We start from the raw sequence: 18,943 nt of genomic DNA on the forward strand, positions 1-18,943 counted from the left end.
AGTGCTATTGCCTGGCCCTTCCCTTCCCGCTCTTCTGCCTGGGGACCAAGACACTGACAGTATCTGTAGCTCTATCGTTGACAGGAAATAAGTGCATCCTTTTGGGGGAAAGACTACTTTAGGACCTTCAGGGCCGGACCCGGGCTCCGTCTGGAGGAGAGAAGCGGCCTCTCCGCCATTTGGTGGATGCTCTGTCTGGACCGATTGATTGACAGGCACGTCCCGCAGATATCCGAATCTATAGGGTACATGTAGACGCCTCCTTTTCCCTGGCTGAACTCCACATCGTCCTTACCACTGAATGGGGCGGCCGTGAGGGCAAAGACTCGGGTTTGGGACTTGGTCTACAACTGAAAGTCCTCGCCGTTGGGAACTTGTTGGGGATCGGGCGCGGTTTATTTACTTTGAGGAGCTGAGCCCAGCGCTCTCCGCAATACGGTAGGCGGAATTAACAAGTGGGTGGGGCTTCCCGAGGCAAGCGCAGAGCTCCACCCACCTCTGGTCACCTCGAGATTCCTCCATCCCAGCCGAGGGGACTGATTCCGGTCAGCCTAGCGGAAGTCCGCAGTCTTCGGTCAGGGCCACTCCCTATGGTTGCTTCTAAGGCAGTCAGGCGGGCCGCAGCGACAAACTACAAGTCCCATCATGCACTGTGACCTCAGAGAAGGCGGAGAAGGTGAGAGGCCACGCCCCCTTGCCTCTCCCAGAAGGCCGCGGGTGGAAGTTCGCCAGTGGATCCCGGGCGCTAGCTCGGACCTGGGCTTGGGGTCTAGCTTGCTCCGCCCCCTCCCAGGTCGCTGAGCTCCGTCACGGCAGGGAGCGCCATTAGCCGGGTCGGTTGTCAGCTAGCCCCGTCGGACCCCCGCCGAGGGTCTCCGTCCCCAACTCTCCATCGCTCGCGCTCACGCAGCCTCTACCTCCAGCAGTCCGACCCGGCCATCAGCGCTTTGGACTGGGCCGACTGGCGGAGACTCCGCCGCTGCCTGGGGCCGCCTTGCTGCTGCTACCACCGCCGCCACCGAGGTAGGTGACCTCCCTTCTTTGACAGCCGCCGCCGCCGTGGGCAGGGAGTTCTGGGCCCGGGGCGGCGGGGGCGGCCACCTTCGTCTCCCCTTCCCCGGTTCCCCTCTCCCCAATCCATTTCATGGGGCGGGGCCTGCGGGGAGGGGGGCCGAGGGGCGGTACGAGGGGTCACCAGGCCCTGCCCCGAGCCGCCTCCTTCCTTCCTGCGCCCGGGTCCAGCCTGTCCGAGATGTGGGCGGGTGGGGGCGTCTATGCCCCCCCCTTAATTCAGAATTAAAGGGGAAACCTCGGAATCAGGCGCGGGCCGGGCAGTGGCCGGCCAAGTAAGGGTTTCTGAAGGGGCTGGGGCTGGACTGACGCTCCCGCTTGCTGCCCAGACCTAGGGGCATAGAGAGGCGCCCATGGCGGCGGAGGGCCGGCGTGGGGATTCTGGCCACCCAAGGTTTTCCCTAAGAAGTGACAGACAGGCTGACTTCTAGGCTATGAGCCTGGGGGACTCGTGGTAGGAGAGGTGAGGACTCCGGGCTGTGCTCTCCAGTTTCAGAGGTTTATTGGACCCCCCCGAGGGCGATCCGAGATGTCCAGTTGGAGGTCCGCATAGAGGGAGACCCTACTGGAGCATCCTCAGCCTGCAGATAGTAGACCAGTAGATCCAGAGGAGCCGAAGTAGTCTGGAGGGAGAAGGGGGCAGGACCCTGAAGGACACCTGCCCAGGGGCAGAGAAGAGAGGTAGGAGGAAAATCAAGAGGAGAAAGTGTCCAGGAGGAGAGGTCAAGGAGGGAAGGGCTGAAAAAAGGGCTCCCTGATCCCTTTAGAGAAGGCCGACTGTGGAGGCGTTCAGAAGGGAGCGGAGAGAAAATGGAGGCGCCTCTTGGAGATATATAGGCTAATAGTTCACCGGGGATGGGAGGGTTGTCTGGAAGTGGTGGGGCGTTGGGCAAGTGGAGGGGGCCGCCTTGGCCAGGAGTAAGGCCGGCCACTTTGTCAGGTGAGGAGCAGGAGCTCCCGAGTGCCTCTAGAAGGGGAAAGAGGAAGTCAGTTTTTTCTTGTGAGCTATGAGGCTGAGAGAGTAGGGGGAGGGGGAATCATGAGGAGAATAAAGGCTTGGGAGAGGGCGAGTGAATGGATGAGGAAGGCAGAGTAGGAGGGCCCCCAGGTGAGGTTGTAGGATAACATCAGTCTGCAGTGGGCCCGCTCAGAACACTTGAGTGATTTTCCCCACCTTTGTTCAGTGCCCATGTGAGTGGTGGGAATGATCCAAGACTAAAGCTTAGCTGGACCAATCCGGGTGAGGGACCACCCCCAGAAAGGCCAGCAGAGAGTTGAATTGATTCACCAAGATGGAGAGAAATCAAGAGAGTGGTTAGGGCAAGGGAGATGACCTGGGAGAGAACTGAGGGGTTACTGTGTGGATGAAGAAGAGAATTTGGTAGGGGAAGGTGTTGGGAGAGGCAAAAAGCCAAGAGGTTATGATCAGATTAGGGGACTTCTGAATTCCCAAATGTACATTGACAGTGGGTACCACTGACAGCAAGATCCAGGGTATGACCATCTCTGTGTGGGGCTCAGGAGGGTTAGGGAGTTTGAGGGGGAGTCAGTATATTGGTTGAAGTTCCCTAGTATGGAGTCGGGAGTTGGAGAGGAGAAAAAGACTGTGAGCCATGGACCCAACTCATTGAGGAAGGGGAGTGATGGGGAGGGGGGTCGTGTGGACAACAGTACCAGGATTTTGATTGGGGGCAAAATGTAGATTGTATGGACATCAGTAGTAATTATAAGCACGTGCTTTGTGCTAATAGCAGCCCTTTAGGAATATTACTTCATTTGATACTCACAACACTCCTGGAAGGTGAGGTGAATTGACTTGTCCAGGGTCACACAGCTCAGAAGGATCTGAGGGTCCATTAGAAGTCAGATGTTCCTGACTCCAGGCCAAATGGCCCAAAAGAGAAAAGGTTACTGAGGGATGGAGATGGATGAGAACCTGGAAGTGGCCATCTTTTGTCTCTTTCCTTCCTTCTGCATAGCGTAATCTAGAGTCCAGCACCGTTGGCCTCCTTCTCCTGTACTGCTCCATCCCCAGATTGCCTTTTCCTGGTTGGTGCCCATGCCTGTGATGGTTTCCTTGACTTCCTGCTGCTTGTCCCTGGGTCCCACCCCCACTGTCCTACTCCATTTCAGGATAAACTTTTTGAGAGTAGGGATTGAGTTTTCTCCCTTAGTTTTACCAGCTTGGCACCTAGCTAGGGTTTGCTAAGTGTTTCATTGGTTGATATTGATTGAATTCTAAAACATTTCTTCTCCCCCCTCCCACCTCCCCTCATGGTAGTTTATTTATTTATTTATGTAACCCTTATCTTCTGTCTTAGAATCAATACTGTGTATCCGTTCCAAGGCAGAAGAGCGTAAGGGCTAGGCAATGGGGGTCAAGTGACTTGCCCATCTAGGAAGTGTCTGAGGCCAGATTGGAACCTAGAACCTCTAGGTCTGCCTCTCAATCCACTGAGCCACCCAATCCCCCCCCCCCCAGTAGTTCTTTAAAAAATACTTTTGGTGATGCCAACACTTGCTCAGTCCCATCCCTTCCATGCTGGTATCCATGGCAATGGTTGTATCCTTTCAGAAAAACAACCAAAGCTTGAGCTGACTAGACGGCTTATGTAGCGCCCCCCCCCCCAAACTCTGTAGTGTTCAGTGTTCAGGACCTGGCGGGAGTGGGGGCACAGGACTCAGTTCAGTAGAGTGGTCGAGTGGTCGCTTGCCTTGAACAACTTGGCTAGCTTCTAATGATAAGGGTGGGCTCTGTTTGGACATCTGAACAGAAACGTTGGGTTCTTGTCATTGCGGTGAAAGGCCAGTTTTGTTCTACAGACCTGAATGTTGGCAGTGTTTACAAACCCATTCGAGCCCTTTCTGAATGGCTATGGTGGGGAAAGACATCAAGAGAAGCCCTTTTAATACACATAGCAGACCAAGAATGGCCTGCCCACCTACTTGGCCCTAAGTGACATTTGGCCACTATTTGCGGTGCTACGTGAGCTTTGATGTGCCTCGGAATCCATACTGCCAGCTCTTTAAGTTACAATAAATTCACTGTTTCTTTCAAAGCTCTCTTACGTGTCTGTGTGTCTTCATAATGAATTTCCTTCTCTGCATTTAAAACTCGTTTCAGTGGCTAGTTTTTGCCAAGCTTCCATCTTCTCTCCAATACCCCCATCCCTTATTAAAAACAAAACTAGTGGGGGCAGCTGGGTGACTCGGGGAACTGAGAGCCAGGCCTAAAGAAGAGAAGTCCTGGGTTCCAATGTGGCCTCAGACACTTCCTAGCTGGGTGACCCTGGGCAAGTCCCTTCACCCCCATTGCCTAGCCCTTTCCCCTCTTCTGCCTTGGGACCAATGCCATCTCTTTTAAGACAAGAGGTAAGAGCTTTAAAAAAACTGGTAACCGATGAGCATACTCCAACAGAAGGAATCCCCACCAGGGTCAGGTCTAAAGATCAGTGTCTCCTCTGAAAGCACCTTTTCCATCCGCTCCACAGTTCATATTGGACTCTTTTTGCAAACATTCACTTTAACCACTCATTTCAGTTAACTTCTGCCAATGGTCTTAAAGCCACCGAGTGCCAGATGCCCAGGTTACAAAGAAATGAGAGGTTTTGCCCAGCTTGCCATCTTCCCGGGGGCCGGCATTTAGAGGGTCCGCAAAGTTAGGCGCAATAATTTCCGAACAGGGTGAGTGTGCCTTGTGTCAGAGGTGATGGAAATGGATGGGTAGGAATGGACGAATGAAATGAAGCTTTATGAAGAGCTTATACTGAAGTAAGTCCTCACACATGGGGATTTCAGCATACACGTTGATAGCCAATAAAAACACGTTACTCCTGGTTTCTCAACTTATTTCCTAGGACCTACTTCTCTACCCTGCCTCAGCTACCCAGAGATGGCCATGCCCTTGACCTTGCCGCCACCCACAAATGCCCCATCTCCATCTTCACGAATTCCTTTTTCTGATCCCAGTCGCCTATCATTCACCACCCTAAGCCCCTTGCTACGACCTCTTTTCCACACTTCCACCTTTCAGTTCTGTCCTAAGCCATCGGCCCTACACTAGCTCCATGCTCCTCCCTTCCCCATCATCAAAGCCCCCTTGGGAATGAGTTTAGCTCTCCAGCATCCTTTTCTCTTGAGTCCCTTGCTGCTTACAAAGCTGGAAAAATTTACAACCGTGCCTTGAACTTATGTCCTATAGCCTCAACTGGCCCTTCACTGCTGCTTGGCAACCCCCTCTGTCCCTCCCTCTCTATACAACAGCTCTTCCAAACTTTCTCATCTCTCTTCCAATCTCCCATGGTGCCTCCTCCCTCGTTCTCAGTTAAGAATACTAACGTGTATGTTACATTTCCTGGAAAAATTGAAGCCATTTTCCAGGAGTCCCCTCTTTTCCTCTCTCCTCAACTCACATGTCCCACATATATTCTGCCACTACTTCTGTGTCTACGAGTCTCCTGTGAAGAGGTGTCCCCTCTCCTGGCCCAGGCAGACCTCTCTACATGCACCCCTGGTCCCATTCTATCCTGTCTTCTCCAGCAGGTTGCATTCCCCCTCCATACATCTCTCATCTCAGTCTCTCCTCATTTTCTAATTGCCCTTGCTTTGCTGCCTTCAGGAAGCCCTCACTTGATCCATCTATGCCCACGAACTGTCATTCCAGATCTCTCTTCCCCTTTGTGATGACACTCCTGTATATGGTAGTTGTCTCAACTTCCTTTCTCTCACTCTCTTCTTATTCTCTGCAGACTTGCATCTGCCTAATGGATGTGTCCAACTGAACATCCTGTATACATCTTAACTTTAACAAGTCTAAAAAACCTTTAGCTTTCCCCTCTTCCTGACTTCCTTCTTACTGGTAAGGACACCAGTATCCCAGTCACCAGGACTGTCAACTCAGGAGTCATCTTCACCTCCTTTCTTGCTCTCAAATCTGTCGCAAAGTTGATTTTATCATCATCTTGTGCTCTGAAGGACTCCTTGTGTTTCTAAGCCCATTTCTTTGTGACTTAGTCCAATTTTTAAAAATTACATAAGTGAAAAAAGGAGAAAAGAAAAAAACAAAGTGAGGCAACAATAGCTATAGTTTTTCTTCTTTGATGCACATTTAAAAATAATAGCAACTGGAAAAGTACCTTTAATACATAGATATATTTAAAACTCTTTCAATAACACTTATAAAATAAGTTCTTATTGATAGTCTCTATTTTTATATATCACCATAGCTAACCCAAGAATCCCTCTCTTTATGCTTCCCCTCCCAGAAAGCCATCTTGTAAGACAGATAGTATTTACTAGAAAAGGGAGGAGGGGGAATCAGTGCAGCTGATCAATACATTGAAAAAGTTGGAAAACATATTGTGTGTGTGTGATACCTGTGGCCCTCCCACCTCTACCAAGCTTTTCTGTTAGACTTATCCAATGCCGAGAGAAGGATACTGACATCTCCTGACACTGTCATGTTACTACTGTGTCTTCTTGGGGATTTTTGAGGGCATAAAAGTTTATCACCAATATTGGTTTGTGACCTATGGTTCCTTTCATAACATAAAATAGTTCCCTTGGGTTTTTTGAAACATTTGTTTTGATTTGCCTGATAGCAACTCCTACATTTTTGGATTCATTTGATACATTAATTTTTTTTTCCTATCTTCTCAGTTTCATTTTGTGTTTTTTATTTCATTTTGGAAATAGCATTGCAGGGCTTTGTTTTCTTTGTTTTATCAGATTGTTTAATCCCAAGGCGTTTATAAGAGTTTGGGTTATATTTTTCTCCCTCTTTTTATGTAAACACAGTCCTCGGGCCTGGAGGTACTTACTTTAATCACTTTTAAGGTGCCCTATTTCTTATTTCTGCTGGCTCTCTCCTGTCTGTGTCGAATTACCTCCTGCCATACACTGGAGGGTTTTTTCTTAATCATTTCTTTTTCTCTCCTGCTTTTTTCTGATTGAATAATCTCACTCCTCTTTTTTTCTTCTCAGTCAAGTAGATTCTGCCTCCCTCTTCTCCCCTTCAACTATGAGCCCCTTTCCAAAAAGAATTGCTCTCATTTTCCACATTATGCATCTTCTTCTGTCTCCCCTAGATCCTCATCCATGGCCCCTATAATCTATGATCCCTGGTCTCTTTCTTTTCTTTGTATTCTTCATGCAGTCAGAGTTTTCAAGGTAGCCATTCTAGGCTCTGCCCTCTAGGTGCCTTCTGCTATCACCTTGTAGGACTGCCCTCAAGGATTTTCCCTTTCCTTGTACTTCACTCCCAGAACAATGCCAATTATTGCAGGGGTCTGAGAAAACACTGCTCTATTTTAGGGCTCCTCCCCAACTATGTCCATCGTTATAAAGGCCATCACTTACCTATACCCTCCCACATTACCTTTTTTCCTTGGGTCTGTGCCCTCCCACTCCCCCAGGTGCCCTAGGGGTTCCATCTCCCTCCCCACCTATGTAGGATATGTAGATTTCTTCCTAGCTCCAAATCTCCCAGGCTGCAAGACCTGGCACATGGTCCCAGAATAGCTTTCACCCCCAGGAGCATTCTTCAGTGGTGCCCCCTCCCACCTTCAAAGTGAGACCTTCTTCCTTTCCTCCCAACTTTTCAGTCCTCCCCTGCCTTATCTACTCCCCTGTAGGCTACTCTCTTTTTGAGATCCCAAGTCACCTTTCCCTTGTTGCTAGCCCTTGATTTGGCCTCAGCATGTCACCAGCTGATCTCTATACTCCCCCCCTCACCCCCCCCTGTGTAGCAATGTAGCCCCCCAAACTACAACAAAAGAATTCACCTGGAGGAGGTGACGTATTTCCAGGTTCTGTCCCAAATGCCCACTGGCCCCTCTTCACTGATGCCTCTACTAGATTTCTGCCTTTACCCATTTCTCCTGCTGTTACTATGTTACTGTTGCTGTCCTTGGCTGCCACATTTATTGACTCTTCTTGTATTGTTTGAGAAGCAAACTTATCTCTTCGGTTCTGGTTTTCTTTCTAAAAATGTATTTGAACATCTCTTATCATTGAACCTCCTACCTTCATTCACGTATACTTTCTCTCCGATTTGCAGGGAAACTCACTGAGTTATGGCTCTTCAGGACCGTCTGTCTAGCCCTCTTACATTTTCTAGTGGGTGCAGAACAGCCCTGCCTTATTCACCCTTCCTTTGCCTCGCATTTGAAGGCCTTTCTCCTGATTCCTTGCAGAACTCCTTCCTGAACTGAATCACCTACATACACTAGGTGTAGCCTTAAAGCTTGGGGTTCCATTTTTCTCTTCTGGAGACAATTTCTGAGTCCTTTTTGTTGGTACTTCATTGTTCATATTCAGCAGTTCTGCTCAGTTGTCTCCCACTGTTGTCTGCTTTTGGCTGTTAAAGGTTTTGTCCTGTTGTGCTCTTCTGAGAAACCTTGCCTCTCTCTCTGTGTCCTATCTTTAAGGTCCAGGGCTCGCTTGCATAATGAGCACATTTTCTTTCAATGTTCTTGGGTTTTGCTTCTCTTCTTCTGGGCCATCTTTCACTTCTCCTTTTTTGTGTTGCCGATCTATTGTTCTCTTGTTTCTTTGGGGAGGCTGCCCATGGCAGATTCTACTTATCCTTATTCTGCCTGTGATTTCTGCTGTGCAGGCCATCAGTTCTGCTCTCATAATTCTTATTTCTCTTTTGAACCACTCAGGGCCTATGTTCCTAAACTCCATAGGTTCCTCTGCCTTGTCCAGCGTCGGATTGTTTTCCTTTATTTTGCAGGATTTGTTCGTGGATGGCCGAACTCACTTACTGGATCTGAGGACCATCTCTCTTTTTGCTGATTTATCTGCTTGTGTTCAAGGCCTTTGAGTTTTCATCTTTCTGAAATCTTCGATAAGTTTAGTCTCTTTTTTAAAACCCTCTCTGTCTGTCTTAGAATCAATACTGTGTATCAGTTCCAAGGCAGAAGAGCAGAAAGGGCTAGGCAATGGGGGTTCAGTGACTTGTCCAGGCTCACCCAGTTAGGAAGTGTCTGAGGTCCAAATGGAACCCAGGACCTCCTGTCTCTGGGCCTGGCTCTCTAGCTACTGAGCCACCTACTTACCCCCCCCCCCCATTTCAGTCTTTTTTTAAAAAATAAAAATCAGAAGACCCTTACTCCCCTTGCATTCACTTATTGACTCCTGTTAAATTTAATTGTGGTTGGACCAATATAATTAATTAGTGGTGGTCACCAGGGATTTAATTTTTAAATCCCAAAATGAATTACTAAAGGAAATATAATTTATGGTAGTTTATTTACAATAGAGAAGATATTAAGGAATGAGGGACAGAGAGAAAACTCCAGCTTCCTCTGAGCCAGGTAGAAATTTTAAGGCCCTAATCAGGGAGAAGAGTCTCAAGATGATGGGCCTTTCTTGAAGGTTCATGCCTCCAGAAAGGCGGAATCACTAAATCAGCCTTTCACTCACCAAAGGTGACCATCTAAAAGGAAAGCAGTCTGAGGTCTCCTGCACAAGTTCCCCTAGGGGTCCAGTTCCATAGCCAAGTCCGAGTGTCTGTCTTCCAGTCTCTCCTCAAGTGTCTGTCTTCCCTCCAGCTCCGAGTGACTGATCCTTCACTCCAAGCCTAGGTGACTGATTGTCTCTTCAGCCTTTGTTTCCTCTATTTAAAGACCTTTTTCTCTTGTGTCACCTCCCCTAAATTTCATGTCTACCAATCACAGCAGATTCTCCAGGACTGCCCACTCTTTCACATGTGGGTCACAGACCTCCCACTCAATGCATGAAATGGGTGTTTATACCTTTTTGTGGTTAGTTATACCTTTTGTGTTTCATTAACAATTTTTGTAGTTAAAATGGGTAGATCTACTTCAAATACTGAGTTACCACCTTTTGGGGATTAAAATCTAAAAATAGATTGTGGATTACAATTCAATCTTCCCAATAAAGGAAGAACTAAATACCTTCATTCTTACAATCAGGGGGTTACAATTTAATCTTCACAATAAAGGAAGAGCTAAGTATCTTCATTGTAACTGTCAACATGGAATCTAGGAATCCCAAACTTGTTACCTAGTGAGATCTGATGAACCCCAATTTTCAGGACTAGCTTGTAGATTGGAGACCCCAAAGCTTGTATCTGTTCCCTGTTCCCATGGAAATCTACCCTGAAGGGAATCCCAAGTTAGCAGTTTCAGACTGGGTGGGAGACCCTTAGGGGAATGACAATCCTGGTTGGGTGAGATAAGCATATGCTAAGGACCCTCTTTGTTTTAGGTAATCTCCTCTATTGTATTAGAACCTTTCCCAAGAAGATCCACACCTGAGCAGGAACCATCCTTTAGTATCTATTGTTAGTGGCCCCTTCTCTTACACCCTAGCCTCTAGCTATGATTCCTTTTCCAAGCTTGGTTGTATCCTGTCAGTGTAGTTTGAACACTCCCATTTTCTTTGTAGCTATAGTAATGTCAATCATCTTTCCCTGCCCCTGGATTCCCCAAATGGTCTATAGGTTCCCCAAATTCTTTTGTTCCTCAGAGTCCATCCTGAGTCGGTGGCACTCCCAGGGGTCAGTGACCAGAGCGACCAAAGTTCAATCTGGATTCTGTGTAGTCGCCAGGAGTGAGCAGCTCTATTGTCATGGCCTATTAGCGCTGAGGGTTTTTAGTGCCGAACCCCTTTAGCCCTTAATTAAAGAGTGATTTTGGCTATTTAATAGTTCTGTGTTTTTTCTAGTTGACATTAAAATCAGGGGGTTACAATTTAATCTTCACAATAAAGGAAGAGCTAAGTATCTTCATTGTTATAATCAGGGGGTTACAATTTAATCTTCACAATAAAGGAAGAGCTAAGTATCTTCATTGTTATAATCAGGGGGTTACAATTTAATCTTCACAATAAAGGAAGAGCTAAGTATCTTCATTGTTGCAATCTGGAGATAGCTAAATCCAATCTTCACACTCCCTTCTGATGGTGATTTCCTATTCACAGTTCACCAGTCTAGATGTCCCCTCCAACTGACTTCCTTGAGGACTGACTTGGTCCCAGCTGGATGCTATGCTTTTTCTCTCAGGCTTGGTGAAGTATTGTTACACAGGCTCTTCACATTTCCAACACTCTCTCTCTATCTCCCCCCCCCCCATGTCTGTTTCTCTTTCTCTTGTCTCTCTCTTTCCTTCTCCCTGTCTTTCTCTGTCTCTGTCTTTATCTCTCTCTGTCTCTCTTTGTGAATGCCTCTCTCCCTCTGTCTGTCTCTCCCCCATGTCTGTCTCTCTTTCCCTTGTCTCTCTCTTTCCTTCTCCCTGTCTTTCTCTGTCTGTCTTTATCTCTCTCTGTGTCTGCCTCTCTCCCGTCTCTCTCTCCCTCTCTCCTCCTCTCCCTCTCTCCCCTCTCCCCCTCTCTCTTCTTCTCTCCCTTCCTCTCTCCCTTTCCTTTTCTCCTTGTCTCACCTTCTCCCTCCCTCTCCCTATCTCCCTCCCTCCCCCTGTCTCTCTCTCTCTCCCTCCCCTCCCCCACAAATACACTTCCACAGCCTGGATTTTGGGTCTCTCCAGCACTAGAGGGGGGGGGAGATGGTTGCTGGAGTGAGTTTGGGGTCTGCTAGTTTTGAGTCTTGCACACAGGAAGAGATTGGAGATGAGTGAGAGAGTGGAGATGATGAAGGAAGCAAAAATCTATGAGAAAAGACAGGCTGGAATGAAATCACTTGTGCTTATAGAGCGAAGAAAGGACCTCCTGCCTCATGGGGGGAGCCCAGGCTGAAGGAAGAGGTGATAGAGGAGGGCATCATCCAAGTGATGTGAGATGAAGAAAAGGGAAAGAGAGCTCTCAACACACAGCCTTACATTTTTCCAGCAGAATGTGAGCCTAGGTTCTCCACTGCGAAGGTCTGGGAAGAGGTGATCATCTCACTTCAGTGATGGCCCAGTTGAGATTGTGTAATATAAATCTATGGTGGTCTCTGTCACACCCCGACTTTCCAATTTTGCATTTGCTTTGCAGTCACTGAGTATCATTCAGCTTTCATCCTGAAACTTATACTGATTTTTTTAAACCTTTACCTTAAAAAAATTAAATTAAAAAAAGACCACTTACTTTCTTAGAATCTAAGTATCAGTTCTAAGGCAGAGGAGCAGTAAGAGCAAGGCAATTGGGATTAAGTGACTTGCCCAGAGTCACACAGCCAGGAAGTGCCAGAATCCAGACCTGAACCCAGTTCTGGTATTCTATCCTTTGTGCTAACTAGTTACCCCTCCCTGATTTCTTCAATGTGAATTATTTTGCCCAGCTTGTACTTAAATCACTGATACTTTTTTCTCCTAGTTCTGTGCTTTCTTTCCTTTACCACACAGTAAGTAAATAATAAATGCACATTTATTGATTATTTAATGTGTTCTCAATTCAAAGGCAAGCAAGATTCAAAGTGTCTCCCTCCTCTTCCCAGAGATGGTGAGCAATTTGACCTGGGTCATACATGTATTATCCCACAAAATATACTTCCTCATTGGGCATTGTTGTAAGAGAATACTTCTAGAAAACCAAAACCCCAAAGTAAAAACAGAAACTAACGTGGAAAACAGTCTGCTTTGATATGTGTTCTGACTCCAACAGTTCTTTAAAGCTCTAAAGGTCCTTCCCCCTTTTTATTGATTGATCTCTGGGCTACAGACCTAGTAGTGGCATCACAGGATCAAAGGGCAGACAGTCTTTTAGCACCCTTTGGGCACAGTCCCAAATTACCCCCCAGAATGGTTGAATCAGTTCACAACTCCACCAACAATGCATTAGTGTCCCGACTTTGCCACATCCCTTCCAAAGTTTATCATTTTCCTTTACTGTGATTTTGGCTAGGTGTGAGGTAGTACCTCAGAGTTGTTTTCCTTTTCATTGCTCTAATCAGGAGGAATTGAGGACATTTTTCATGTGATTATTGATAGCTTTGATTTCTTTGTCTGAAAACTGCTTGTTCATATTTTTTTACCATATTTGTCAATTGGGGAATGGCTTGTCTTATAAATTTGACTTAGTTCTCTATTTATTTGAGAAATTAGGCCTTTATCTGAGAAATTTGCTATAATTCCCCCCTTCCCCAGTTTATTGTTTCCTTCTCTTTATTTTTTAAATTAAGTTTTATTTTTCCAGCTTTCAACCATTTTTTTTGTTCCTCCAAGGTTGGGAAAAACTCTGGAACCAAATATACCGCCAGGTAAAACAAATTCTCATGTTGGTCCTTTTCAAAAATGTGTCTTGTTCTGCTTGTTGTCTCTCCATCAGAAATATTGTTTCACCTCCCTTTTCTTTTATCAGATCGAAAGCATGGCTATCCTTTTTGCAGTTGTGGCCAGAGGCACAACCATCCTTGCCAAGCATGCTTGGTGTGGCGGAAATTTCTTGGAGGTGACGGAGCAGATTCTGGCTAAAATACCATCTGAGAATAACAAGCTCACCTATTCACATGGAAAGTGAGTCCTACTTGGGAATGGTGGAAAGGTGGGAAATGAGTTTCATAGTGATGGACAGAACACCACTTTGGATGGGTCTGCCAATTGGCTGCCAGTAATAACCCAGGACTGATTTGTAGATCAGAACAGTGTTTCCCAGACTCATTTTGCCACAGGTTATCTCTGTGCTTGAATATATTGACAGGATTTGGGTTGGAGGGAGGGCAGGAAAAGTCTGGAGGAAAATGGAAGAGATTCAACCTATTTTCACACCAAAAAATTGGCTGTATATACATTTTTTTTAAACCCTTACCTTCTGTCTTGGAGTCAATACTGTGTATTGGCTCCAAGGCAGAAGAGTGGTAAGGGCTAGGCAATGGGGGTCAAGTGACTTGCCCAGGGTCACACAACTAGGAAGAGGCTGAGGCCAGATTTGAACCTAGGACCTCCCGTCTCTAGGCCTGGCTTTCAATCCACTGAGCTACCCAGCTGCCCCCTGTATATACATTTTTAGATCCATAATTGATCCAGATTGAGCATTTTAGTTTGGGAAATGCTGGGTTCTAGGGAATCTTTGGGCCAGGGTGGTCATTTAGAAGGTAGTTGCAGTAATAGATGCTGTTTACATTGGTGCTTCATGCACAGCAACTCATTTGTTGGACACAACTCAAGAGGTAAGTGTGCCCTAGATATTCTTATCCTCATTTTATTTTATTTTTTAACCCATACCTTCCATCTTAGAATCAATACTGTGTATAGGTGGCAAGGCAGAAGAGCAGTAAGGGCTAGGCAATGAGGGGTAAGTGACTTGTCCAGGGTCACCCAGCTAGGAAGTATCTGAGATCAGGTTTGAACCCAGGACCTCCATTCTCCAATCTCTCAATCCACTAAGCCATCTAGCTGTCCCCTTATCCTCATTTTAAACTGAGGCTCCCAAACATAGCTACTTGGTGACATAAGTACAGGCCCACCTGGTTTCTCCTGACTATAGTTCACACTCTTTACCTTATACCATTATCAAAGTTTTCATATTGCATTTCTTTTCTCTCTCTCTCTCTCTCTCTCTCTCTCTCTCTCTCTCTCTCTCTCTCTCTCCATTTCTCTCCCTTTCCTTCTTTCTTTCTTCCTTCCTTCCTCCCTCCCTCCCTCCCTCCCTCTTGCCATCCATCTGGGCAACCCTGGGCAAGTCATTTAAACCCTCATCGCTCTTCTGCCTAAAACAGGAAGTAAAGGTTTAGAAAAAGAAAAGAAACCATGTTACCAGTTGAGCTGTTCTATGCTTTGGTTCCTGTTTGGTACAACTTACGTGTTGTAAATCAACATTTTCCATATGAAACATTTTCTGTACTTTACATGTTAATTTAAACATACTCTCTCTTCCCTCCGAAACCTGAACAAGAACACATTTCTCTGCAATTCCTTTCCTCTTCCTCTTCATGCTTCTTTGAAATAATGAACGAGACATTAGTCAGCACACACGCGCGTCAGTGTTCTAGGGCAGGGTTCTCCCTATTTAAAGAGACCGTGCTGTAGGAATGAGTTGGATTTCTTTGTGCTGACTATCTGGGCAGCAGACACAGGGTGCCCTGGCCTTAGCCCAAAGTCAAGAACCCTAAGCCATGACATGGCATCGAATAGTGTTGTCTGTCAGGAGAGGGCTTCAGACCTAAGCCGTATTTTACATATTCTCCAGCATGGAGAGAAAGAGACTTCTTTTTCACTTGGGATGCTGATAACTCCAGTTCTGTTTTTCCTTTGCCTCTACAGTTATCTCTTTCACTACATCTGTCAAGACAGGATTGTATATCTCTGTATCACAGATGATGTAAGTACCTGCTCGTGACCCACATGCATTTCCTAATTCTGTCCCAAAGCGCTTTGATTGCCATCTAAATGGAGGGCTGACCACGGCATAGATAGAGAGAGAGAGAGAGACTTGCCTAAACTGACTACAAGATTAACAGAAACTCAGCCAGAATTCAGCCATTTAGAACGTGTTTTCACTGCAAATATGGCACAGACAAATGGCAGCAAACAACGGGGGTTGGCTTTTTTGGGATCCGCTTTGTCTACAGCCCAGTTGAGGGTTGTTTGGGAGGCCTCCTCTCCCTGCAGATAGATTGTCAGTCTCCCAAAGAGGATTCTGTCCTGTTCATTGACCTGTGCGGAAAGATTTCCAACAAAGCTTTTGACTGAGCGAGCAATCGGAGACCCCATTCATTCCCCAGTCATTGCAGTTGATGAGATGTGGGGTTTCGGATCGTCGTGCCTCTCTCCCTCTTCTCTGCCTCCTCTCCTCGGAGCTGTTGGTCAGATCATTCCTTGAGACTGTGCCATGTGAGGTGGCCGTGCAAAGCCATCCAGAGACAAACATTTTCCCTGGATGGCTGATTGAGAAATTGACTGTTTATGTGAAATCAGGCCAGTCCTCTGTCACCCCCATTTCTTAGCTTCTGCTGATGGTATCAGTGAGTTGATCAGCCAGAGTGTTATTTCTGCACTCTGGCCTTTGCTGGGAGAGTTTGGTTCGACTTTAATAACACTTTTCTGATATTGGACCCGAGGCAGAGTGCACAGGACATGACAGCTGCCTTCTCGATGCTTAAGCCATTTCCCCCCAGATGTCAGTTCCCAATTTATTATTTTGTTTTGCCTTTTTAACCCCTTCCCTTCCATCCTAGAATCAATACTGTGTATCAGTTCTGAGACAGAAGAGCGGTGAGGGCCAGGCAATGGGGGCTGAGTGAGTTCTCCCGAGTCACCTAGCTAGCAAGTGTCTGAGGCCACATTGGAACCCAGGACCTCCTGTCTCCAGGCCTCACTCGCTCACTCGCTCGCTCGCTCACTCCTGCTTTCATTTTTAAAAAAGAAAAGGAAGGAGAAAAAGAAAAGCCTTAAGTGACCCTTCCTTCTGAGGAGATTGTAAAGGAGAGTTTCTAGTGGGCAAAGTCAGGACTCTCCTTTTGGCTCTTTGGAGACTCTGATGTAGCGATTGAGTAGGCTGGGGATGTGGCTTTCGCTGGGCGGTCATCAGAGTGGACCTGGCAAGGTCTTTACCAGATTCTCCCTGGAACAGGGCTTGCTCATGCTACTGTGTGGATGTGTCTTTTCAGGATTTTGAACGTTCCCGAGCCTTCAGCTTTCTGAATGAAATCAAGAAGAGATTCCAGACTACGTATGGTTCAAGAGCACAAACAGCCCTTCCGTATGCCATGAACAGTGAGTTCTCCAGCGTTCTGGCTGCCCAACTGGTAAGTGCTTTCTCAGCATTGCCTTCCGCCGCCTCTGAGTATTTCCCCTCCACACTTGTTCAGTGACGAGGTCTAAGTCATCCAGAGTTTGTGGTCTCTTCTCAGGAATCAGCTCCTTGTCAGTCAGACAAATGGAGGCAGACGATGGAATGTAGCTGCTTTCGCTCCCACTGTGGGAACCCGCCTGGCCTCAGCACTCCGGGCTCTGGGTCACACATGTTGCTAGTAGTCAGGCAAGCTTAAAGTTCCTTCACTTAACGCTTCTTTTCCAGTCATCGTGGCACACACATGATTGACTTGAGCGTAGGGTTGTTGTGGTTAGCTTTCCTTGTGAACTTCTCAGAACTACACACACCTTCTTTTCTCCTGGCCTGAACCTGGTGCCAATAGCCCGGGTGCCAGCACTTAAGTTAGAAGCCACTGAAGAACAAATAAAGGAATGTCCGTGGCCTTGCGGAAATAGAGAGCTCCAGCTTTGGGAGGGAGAGACTTCTTATTGTTCAAACTGTTTTCCCATCATTAACAAAGCTGAACATAATCCTCTGGACTGCATTTGGCGAAAGTTTCCCCTCTCAGTCTTTTTTCTGTCTTTTTCATTTGTCCTCTTACTTGCTTAGCAGCTATTTTAAGATTCAGATTTCCTTCTTCCCGGCCTTCCCAATGCAGCAAGTCTACCAGTGAGTTTACCGTAGCACCCACTGACTCAGTTGCCATCAGAGACAGTCAGCACAGTCCTCTTCTTTGCCAGGAAATGGGTCAGCAGCACAGTGTGCCAGTCAGGGAGCCAGGGTCAGAAGGGCAACATGGCAGCCTCTGGAGAGTCCTTGCTGTTTGGTCCTGGTGAATCTACACTCCGCTCTTTGGGATCTCGGCTGTTAGTGATCTTCCTAGAGTGCTCTCCCATCACATCAGCCCCTTGCTCAGTCAGCTCTGGGGACTTCCTCTTGCCTCTAGACCCTCCTCTACCTGGCCCCTTCCACACCTTACTCTGCTCTATCTCCTCTGTGACCCAGTGTCAGCAACCTCCTCCACCCAAGAAATCCTCTCATCTTTCCACTGGCTATTCGAGGGCTCTCCTTCCCAGCCCGAACCTCAGGGCTTCTTCCAAGCCTCTGTTCCAATGCCCCCTTCTCCTGGAAGCAGAGGCCACACTCTGTATCCTCAGTCCCTAGCACAGTACCTGGCCCAGAGCAGGCACTCGATGAATGCGTGTGTCTGTGTTGGGCAGAGCTATTGAAATGAGCAATGGTAGCTTTTTTGGGAAAATCTAACAGGAACGGCTTGCAGGACACCTTGGCTGGAGGGTGAGGTCCGCATCCTTGTTCTGGCGCTGGCCGCTTGCCTGGGCCTGTCCCATTTCGTTGGCACTTCGGAAGGTCCTTAGCGTGAGCAGGAGTGTGGACCTCACGAGGTGGAGGTCAGGAGGCTGTCACAAGTGCCCCATGGGGCCAGGAAGGCAAGGGGTGAATCAGTTAAAACTGTTGCCCTTGCACAACTCTCCCTTCGCCCTGATTTCCACCTGCCTCCCTGCCAGTCCTGCTGCTTATGACATCCAGGGCCTGGCACAGGGGGCATTGCCTCATCTCCCTGGCCCAGTTCACTCAGCAGCTTTGGGAAAAGTCTCCTTCCCTTCCACTTTATTTGGGGTTAGGGTGAGAGTCCCTCTATACAATTGTTTTTCTCACTTTGCTTCTTCAGATAGTGCTCCAGCCTCTTGAGTTGCCATTTGGGAGAGAAGTTGGGGGATCACTGGACTGTTTGTGGGAACCAGAGTTGACATGGGTAGCCTGGTGTGGATTTCTGGGCCTCCAGGTGTACGTCATTTCTTAAGGTCCAACTAAGTGGGCAGTGGCTTAAATGGCTTAAGTGGCTTAAAGTTAAATGCTTTTCGGTGTGCCACGTGTGGACTGTGCGAAGAAAGGCCAAAGGAATCTCCATTCGGGTTATTCTACAGAGGACCCAAGATCACCTCAAAGGGCAGGCACTAGTTTCCAGGGGACAGTTGAGTGTAAGACCTCCTTCACCAAGGATGGAGAGTATCCTACGAATGGAGATGGGTGGAAAGCAGAAAATGACCAGGGGACAGAACAAGGAGGAAGCCAGTGTCTTGGGATTGTGGAGTATGTGGAGGAGAGTGAAAAGCAGGACATGAGAGAAGACTGGAAAGGCAGGACAGGGCCACTCCATGAACTGCTGTGGCTCCCTATGGCCTTGGGACTTAAG

At 47.4% G+C, this 18,943-nt stretch overlaps 1 protein-coding gene across 4 annotated transcripts in view; it reads left to right on the forward strand.

Moving 5' to 3' along the window:
- The first annotated feature begins 509 nt into the window (after positions 1-509).
- The window catches only part of VAMP7 (vesicle associated membrane protein 7), a 37,248-nt gene continuing 18,814 nt past the window's right edge, over positions 510-18,943 (forward strand). The window contains exons 1-5 of one of the 4 annotated variants that reach the window (XM_056808982.1): positions 510-1,023; positions 13,200-13,234; positions 13,336-13,490; positions 15,237-15,294; positions 16,583-16,720. In XM_056808982.1, coding sequence (XP_056664960.1) covers positions 13,345-13,490; positions 15,237-15,294; positions 16,583-16,720 — 342 coding nt within the window. In that variant the 5' untranslated portion in view covers positions 510-1,023; positions 13,200-13,234; positions 13,336-13,344. The remainder of the gene's footprint in view (positions 1,024-13,199; positions 13,235-13,335; positions 13,491-15,236; positions 15,295-16,582; positions 16,721-18,943) is intronic. The other 3 variants (XM_056808984.1, XM_056808983.1, XM_056808985.1) reach the window with 3 other exon arrangements.

Source organism: Monodelphis domestica, chromosome X (assembly GCF_027887165.1).
Source record: "Monodelphis domestica isolate mMonDom1 chromosome X, mMonDom1.pri, whole genome shotgun sequence".
NCBI classification, from domain to species: Eukaryota; Metazoa; Chordata; class Mammalia; order Didelphimorphia; family Didelphidae; genus Monodelphis; species Monodelphis domestica.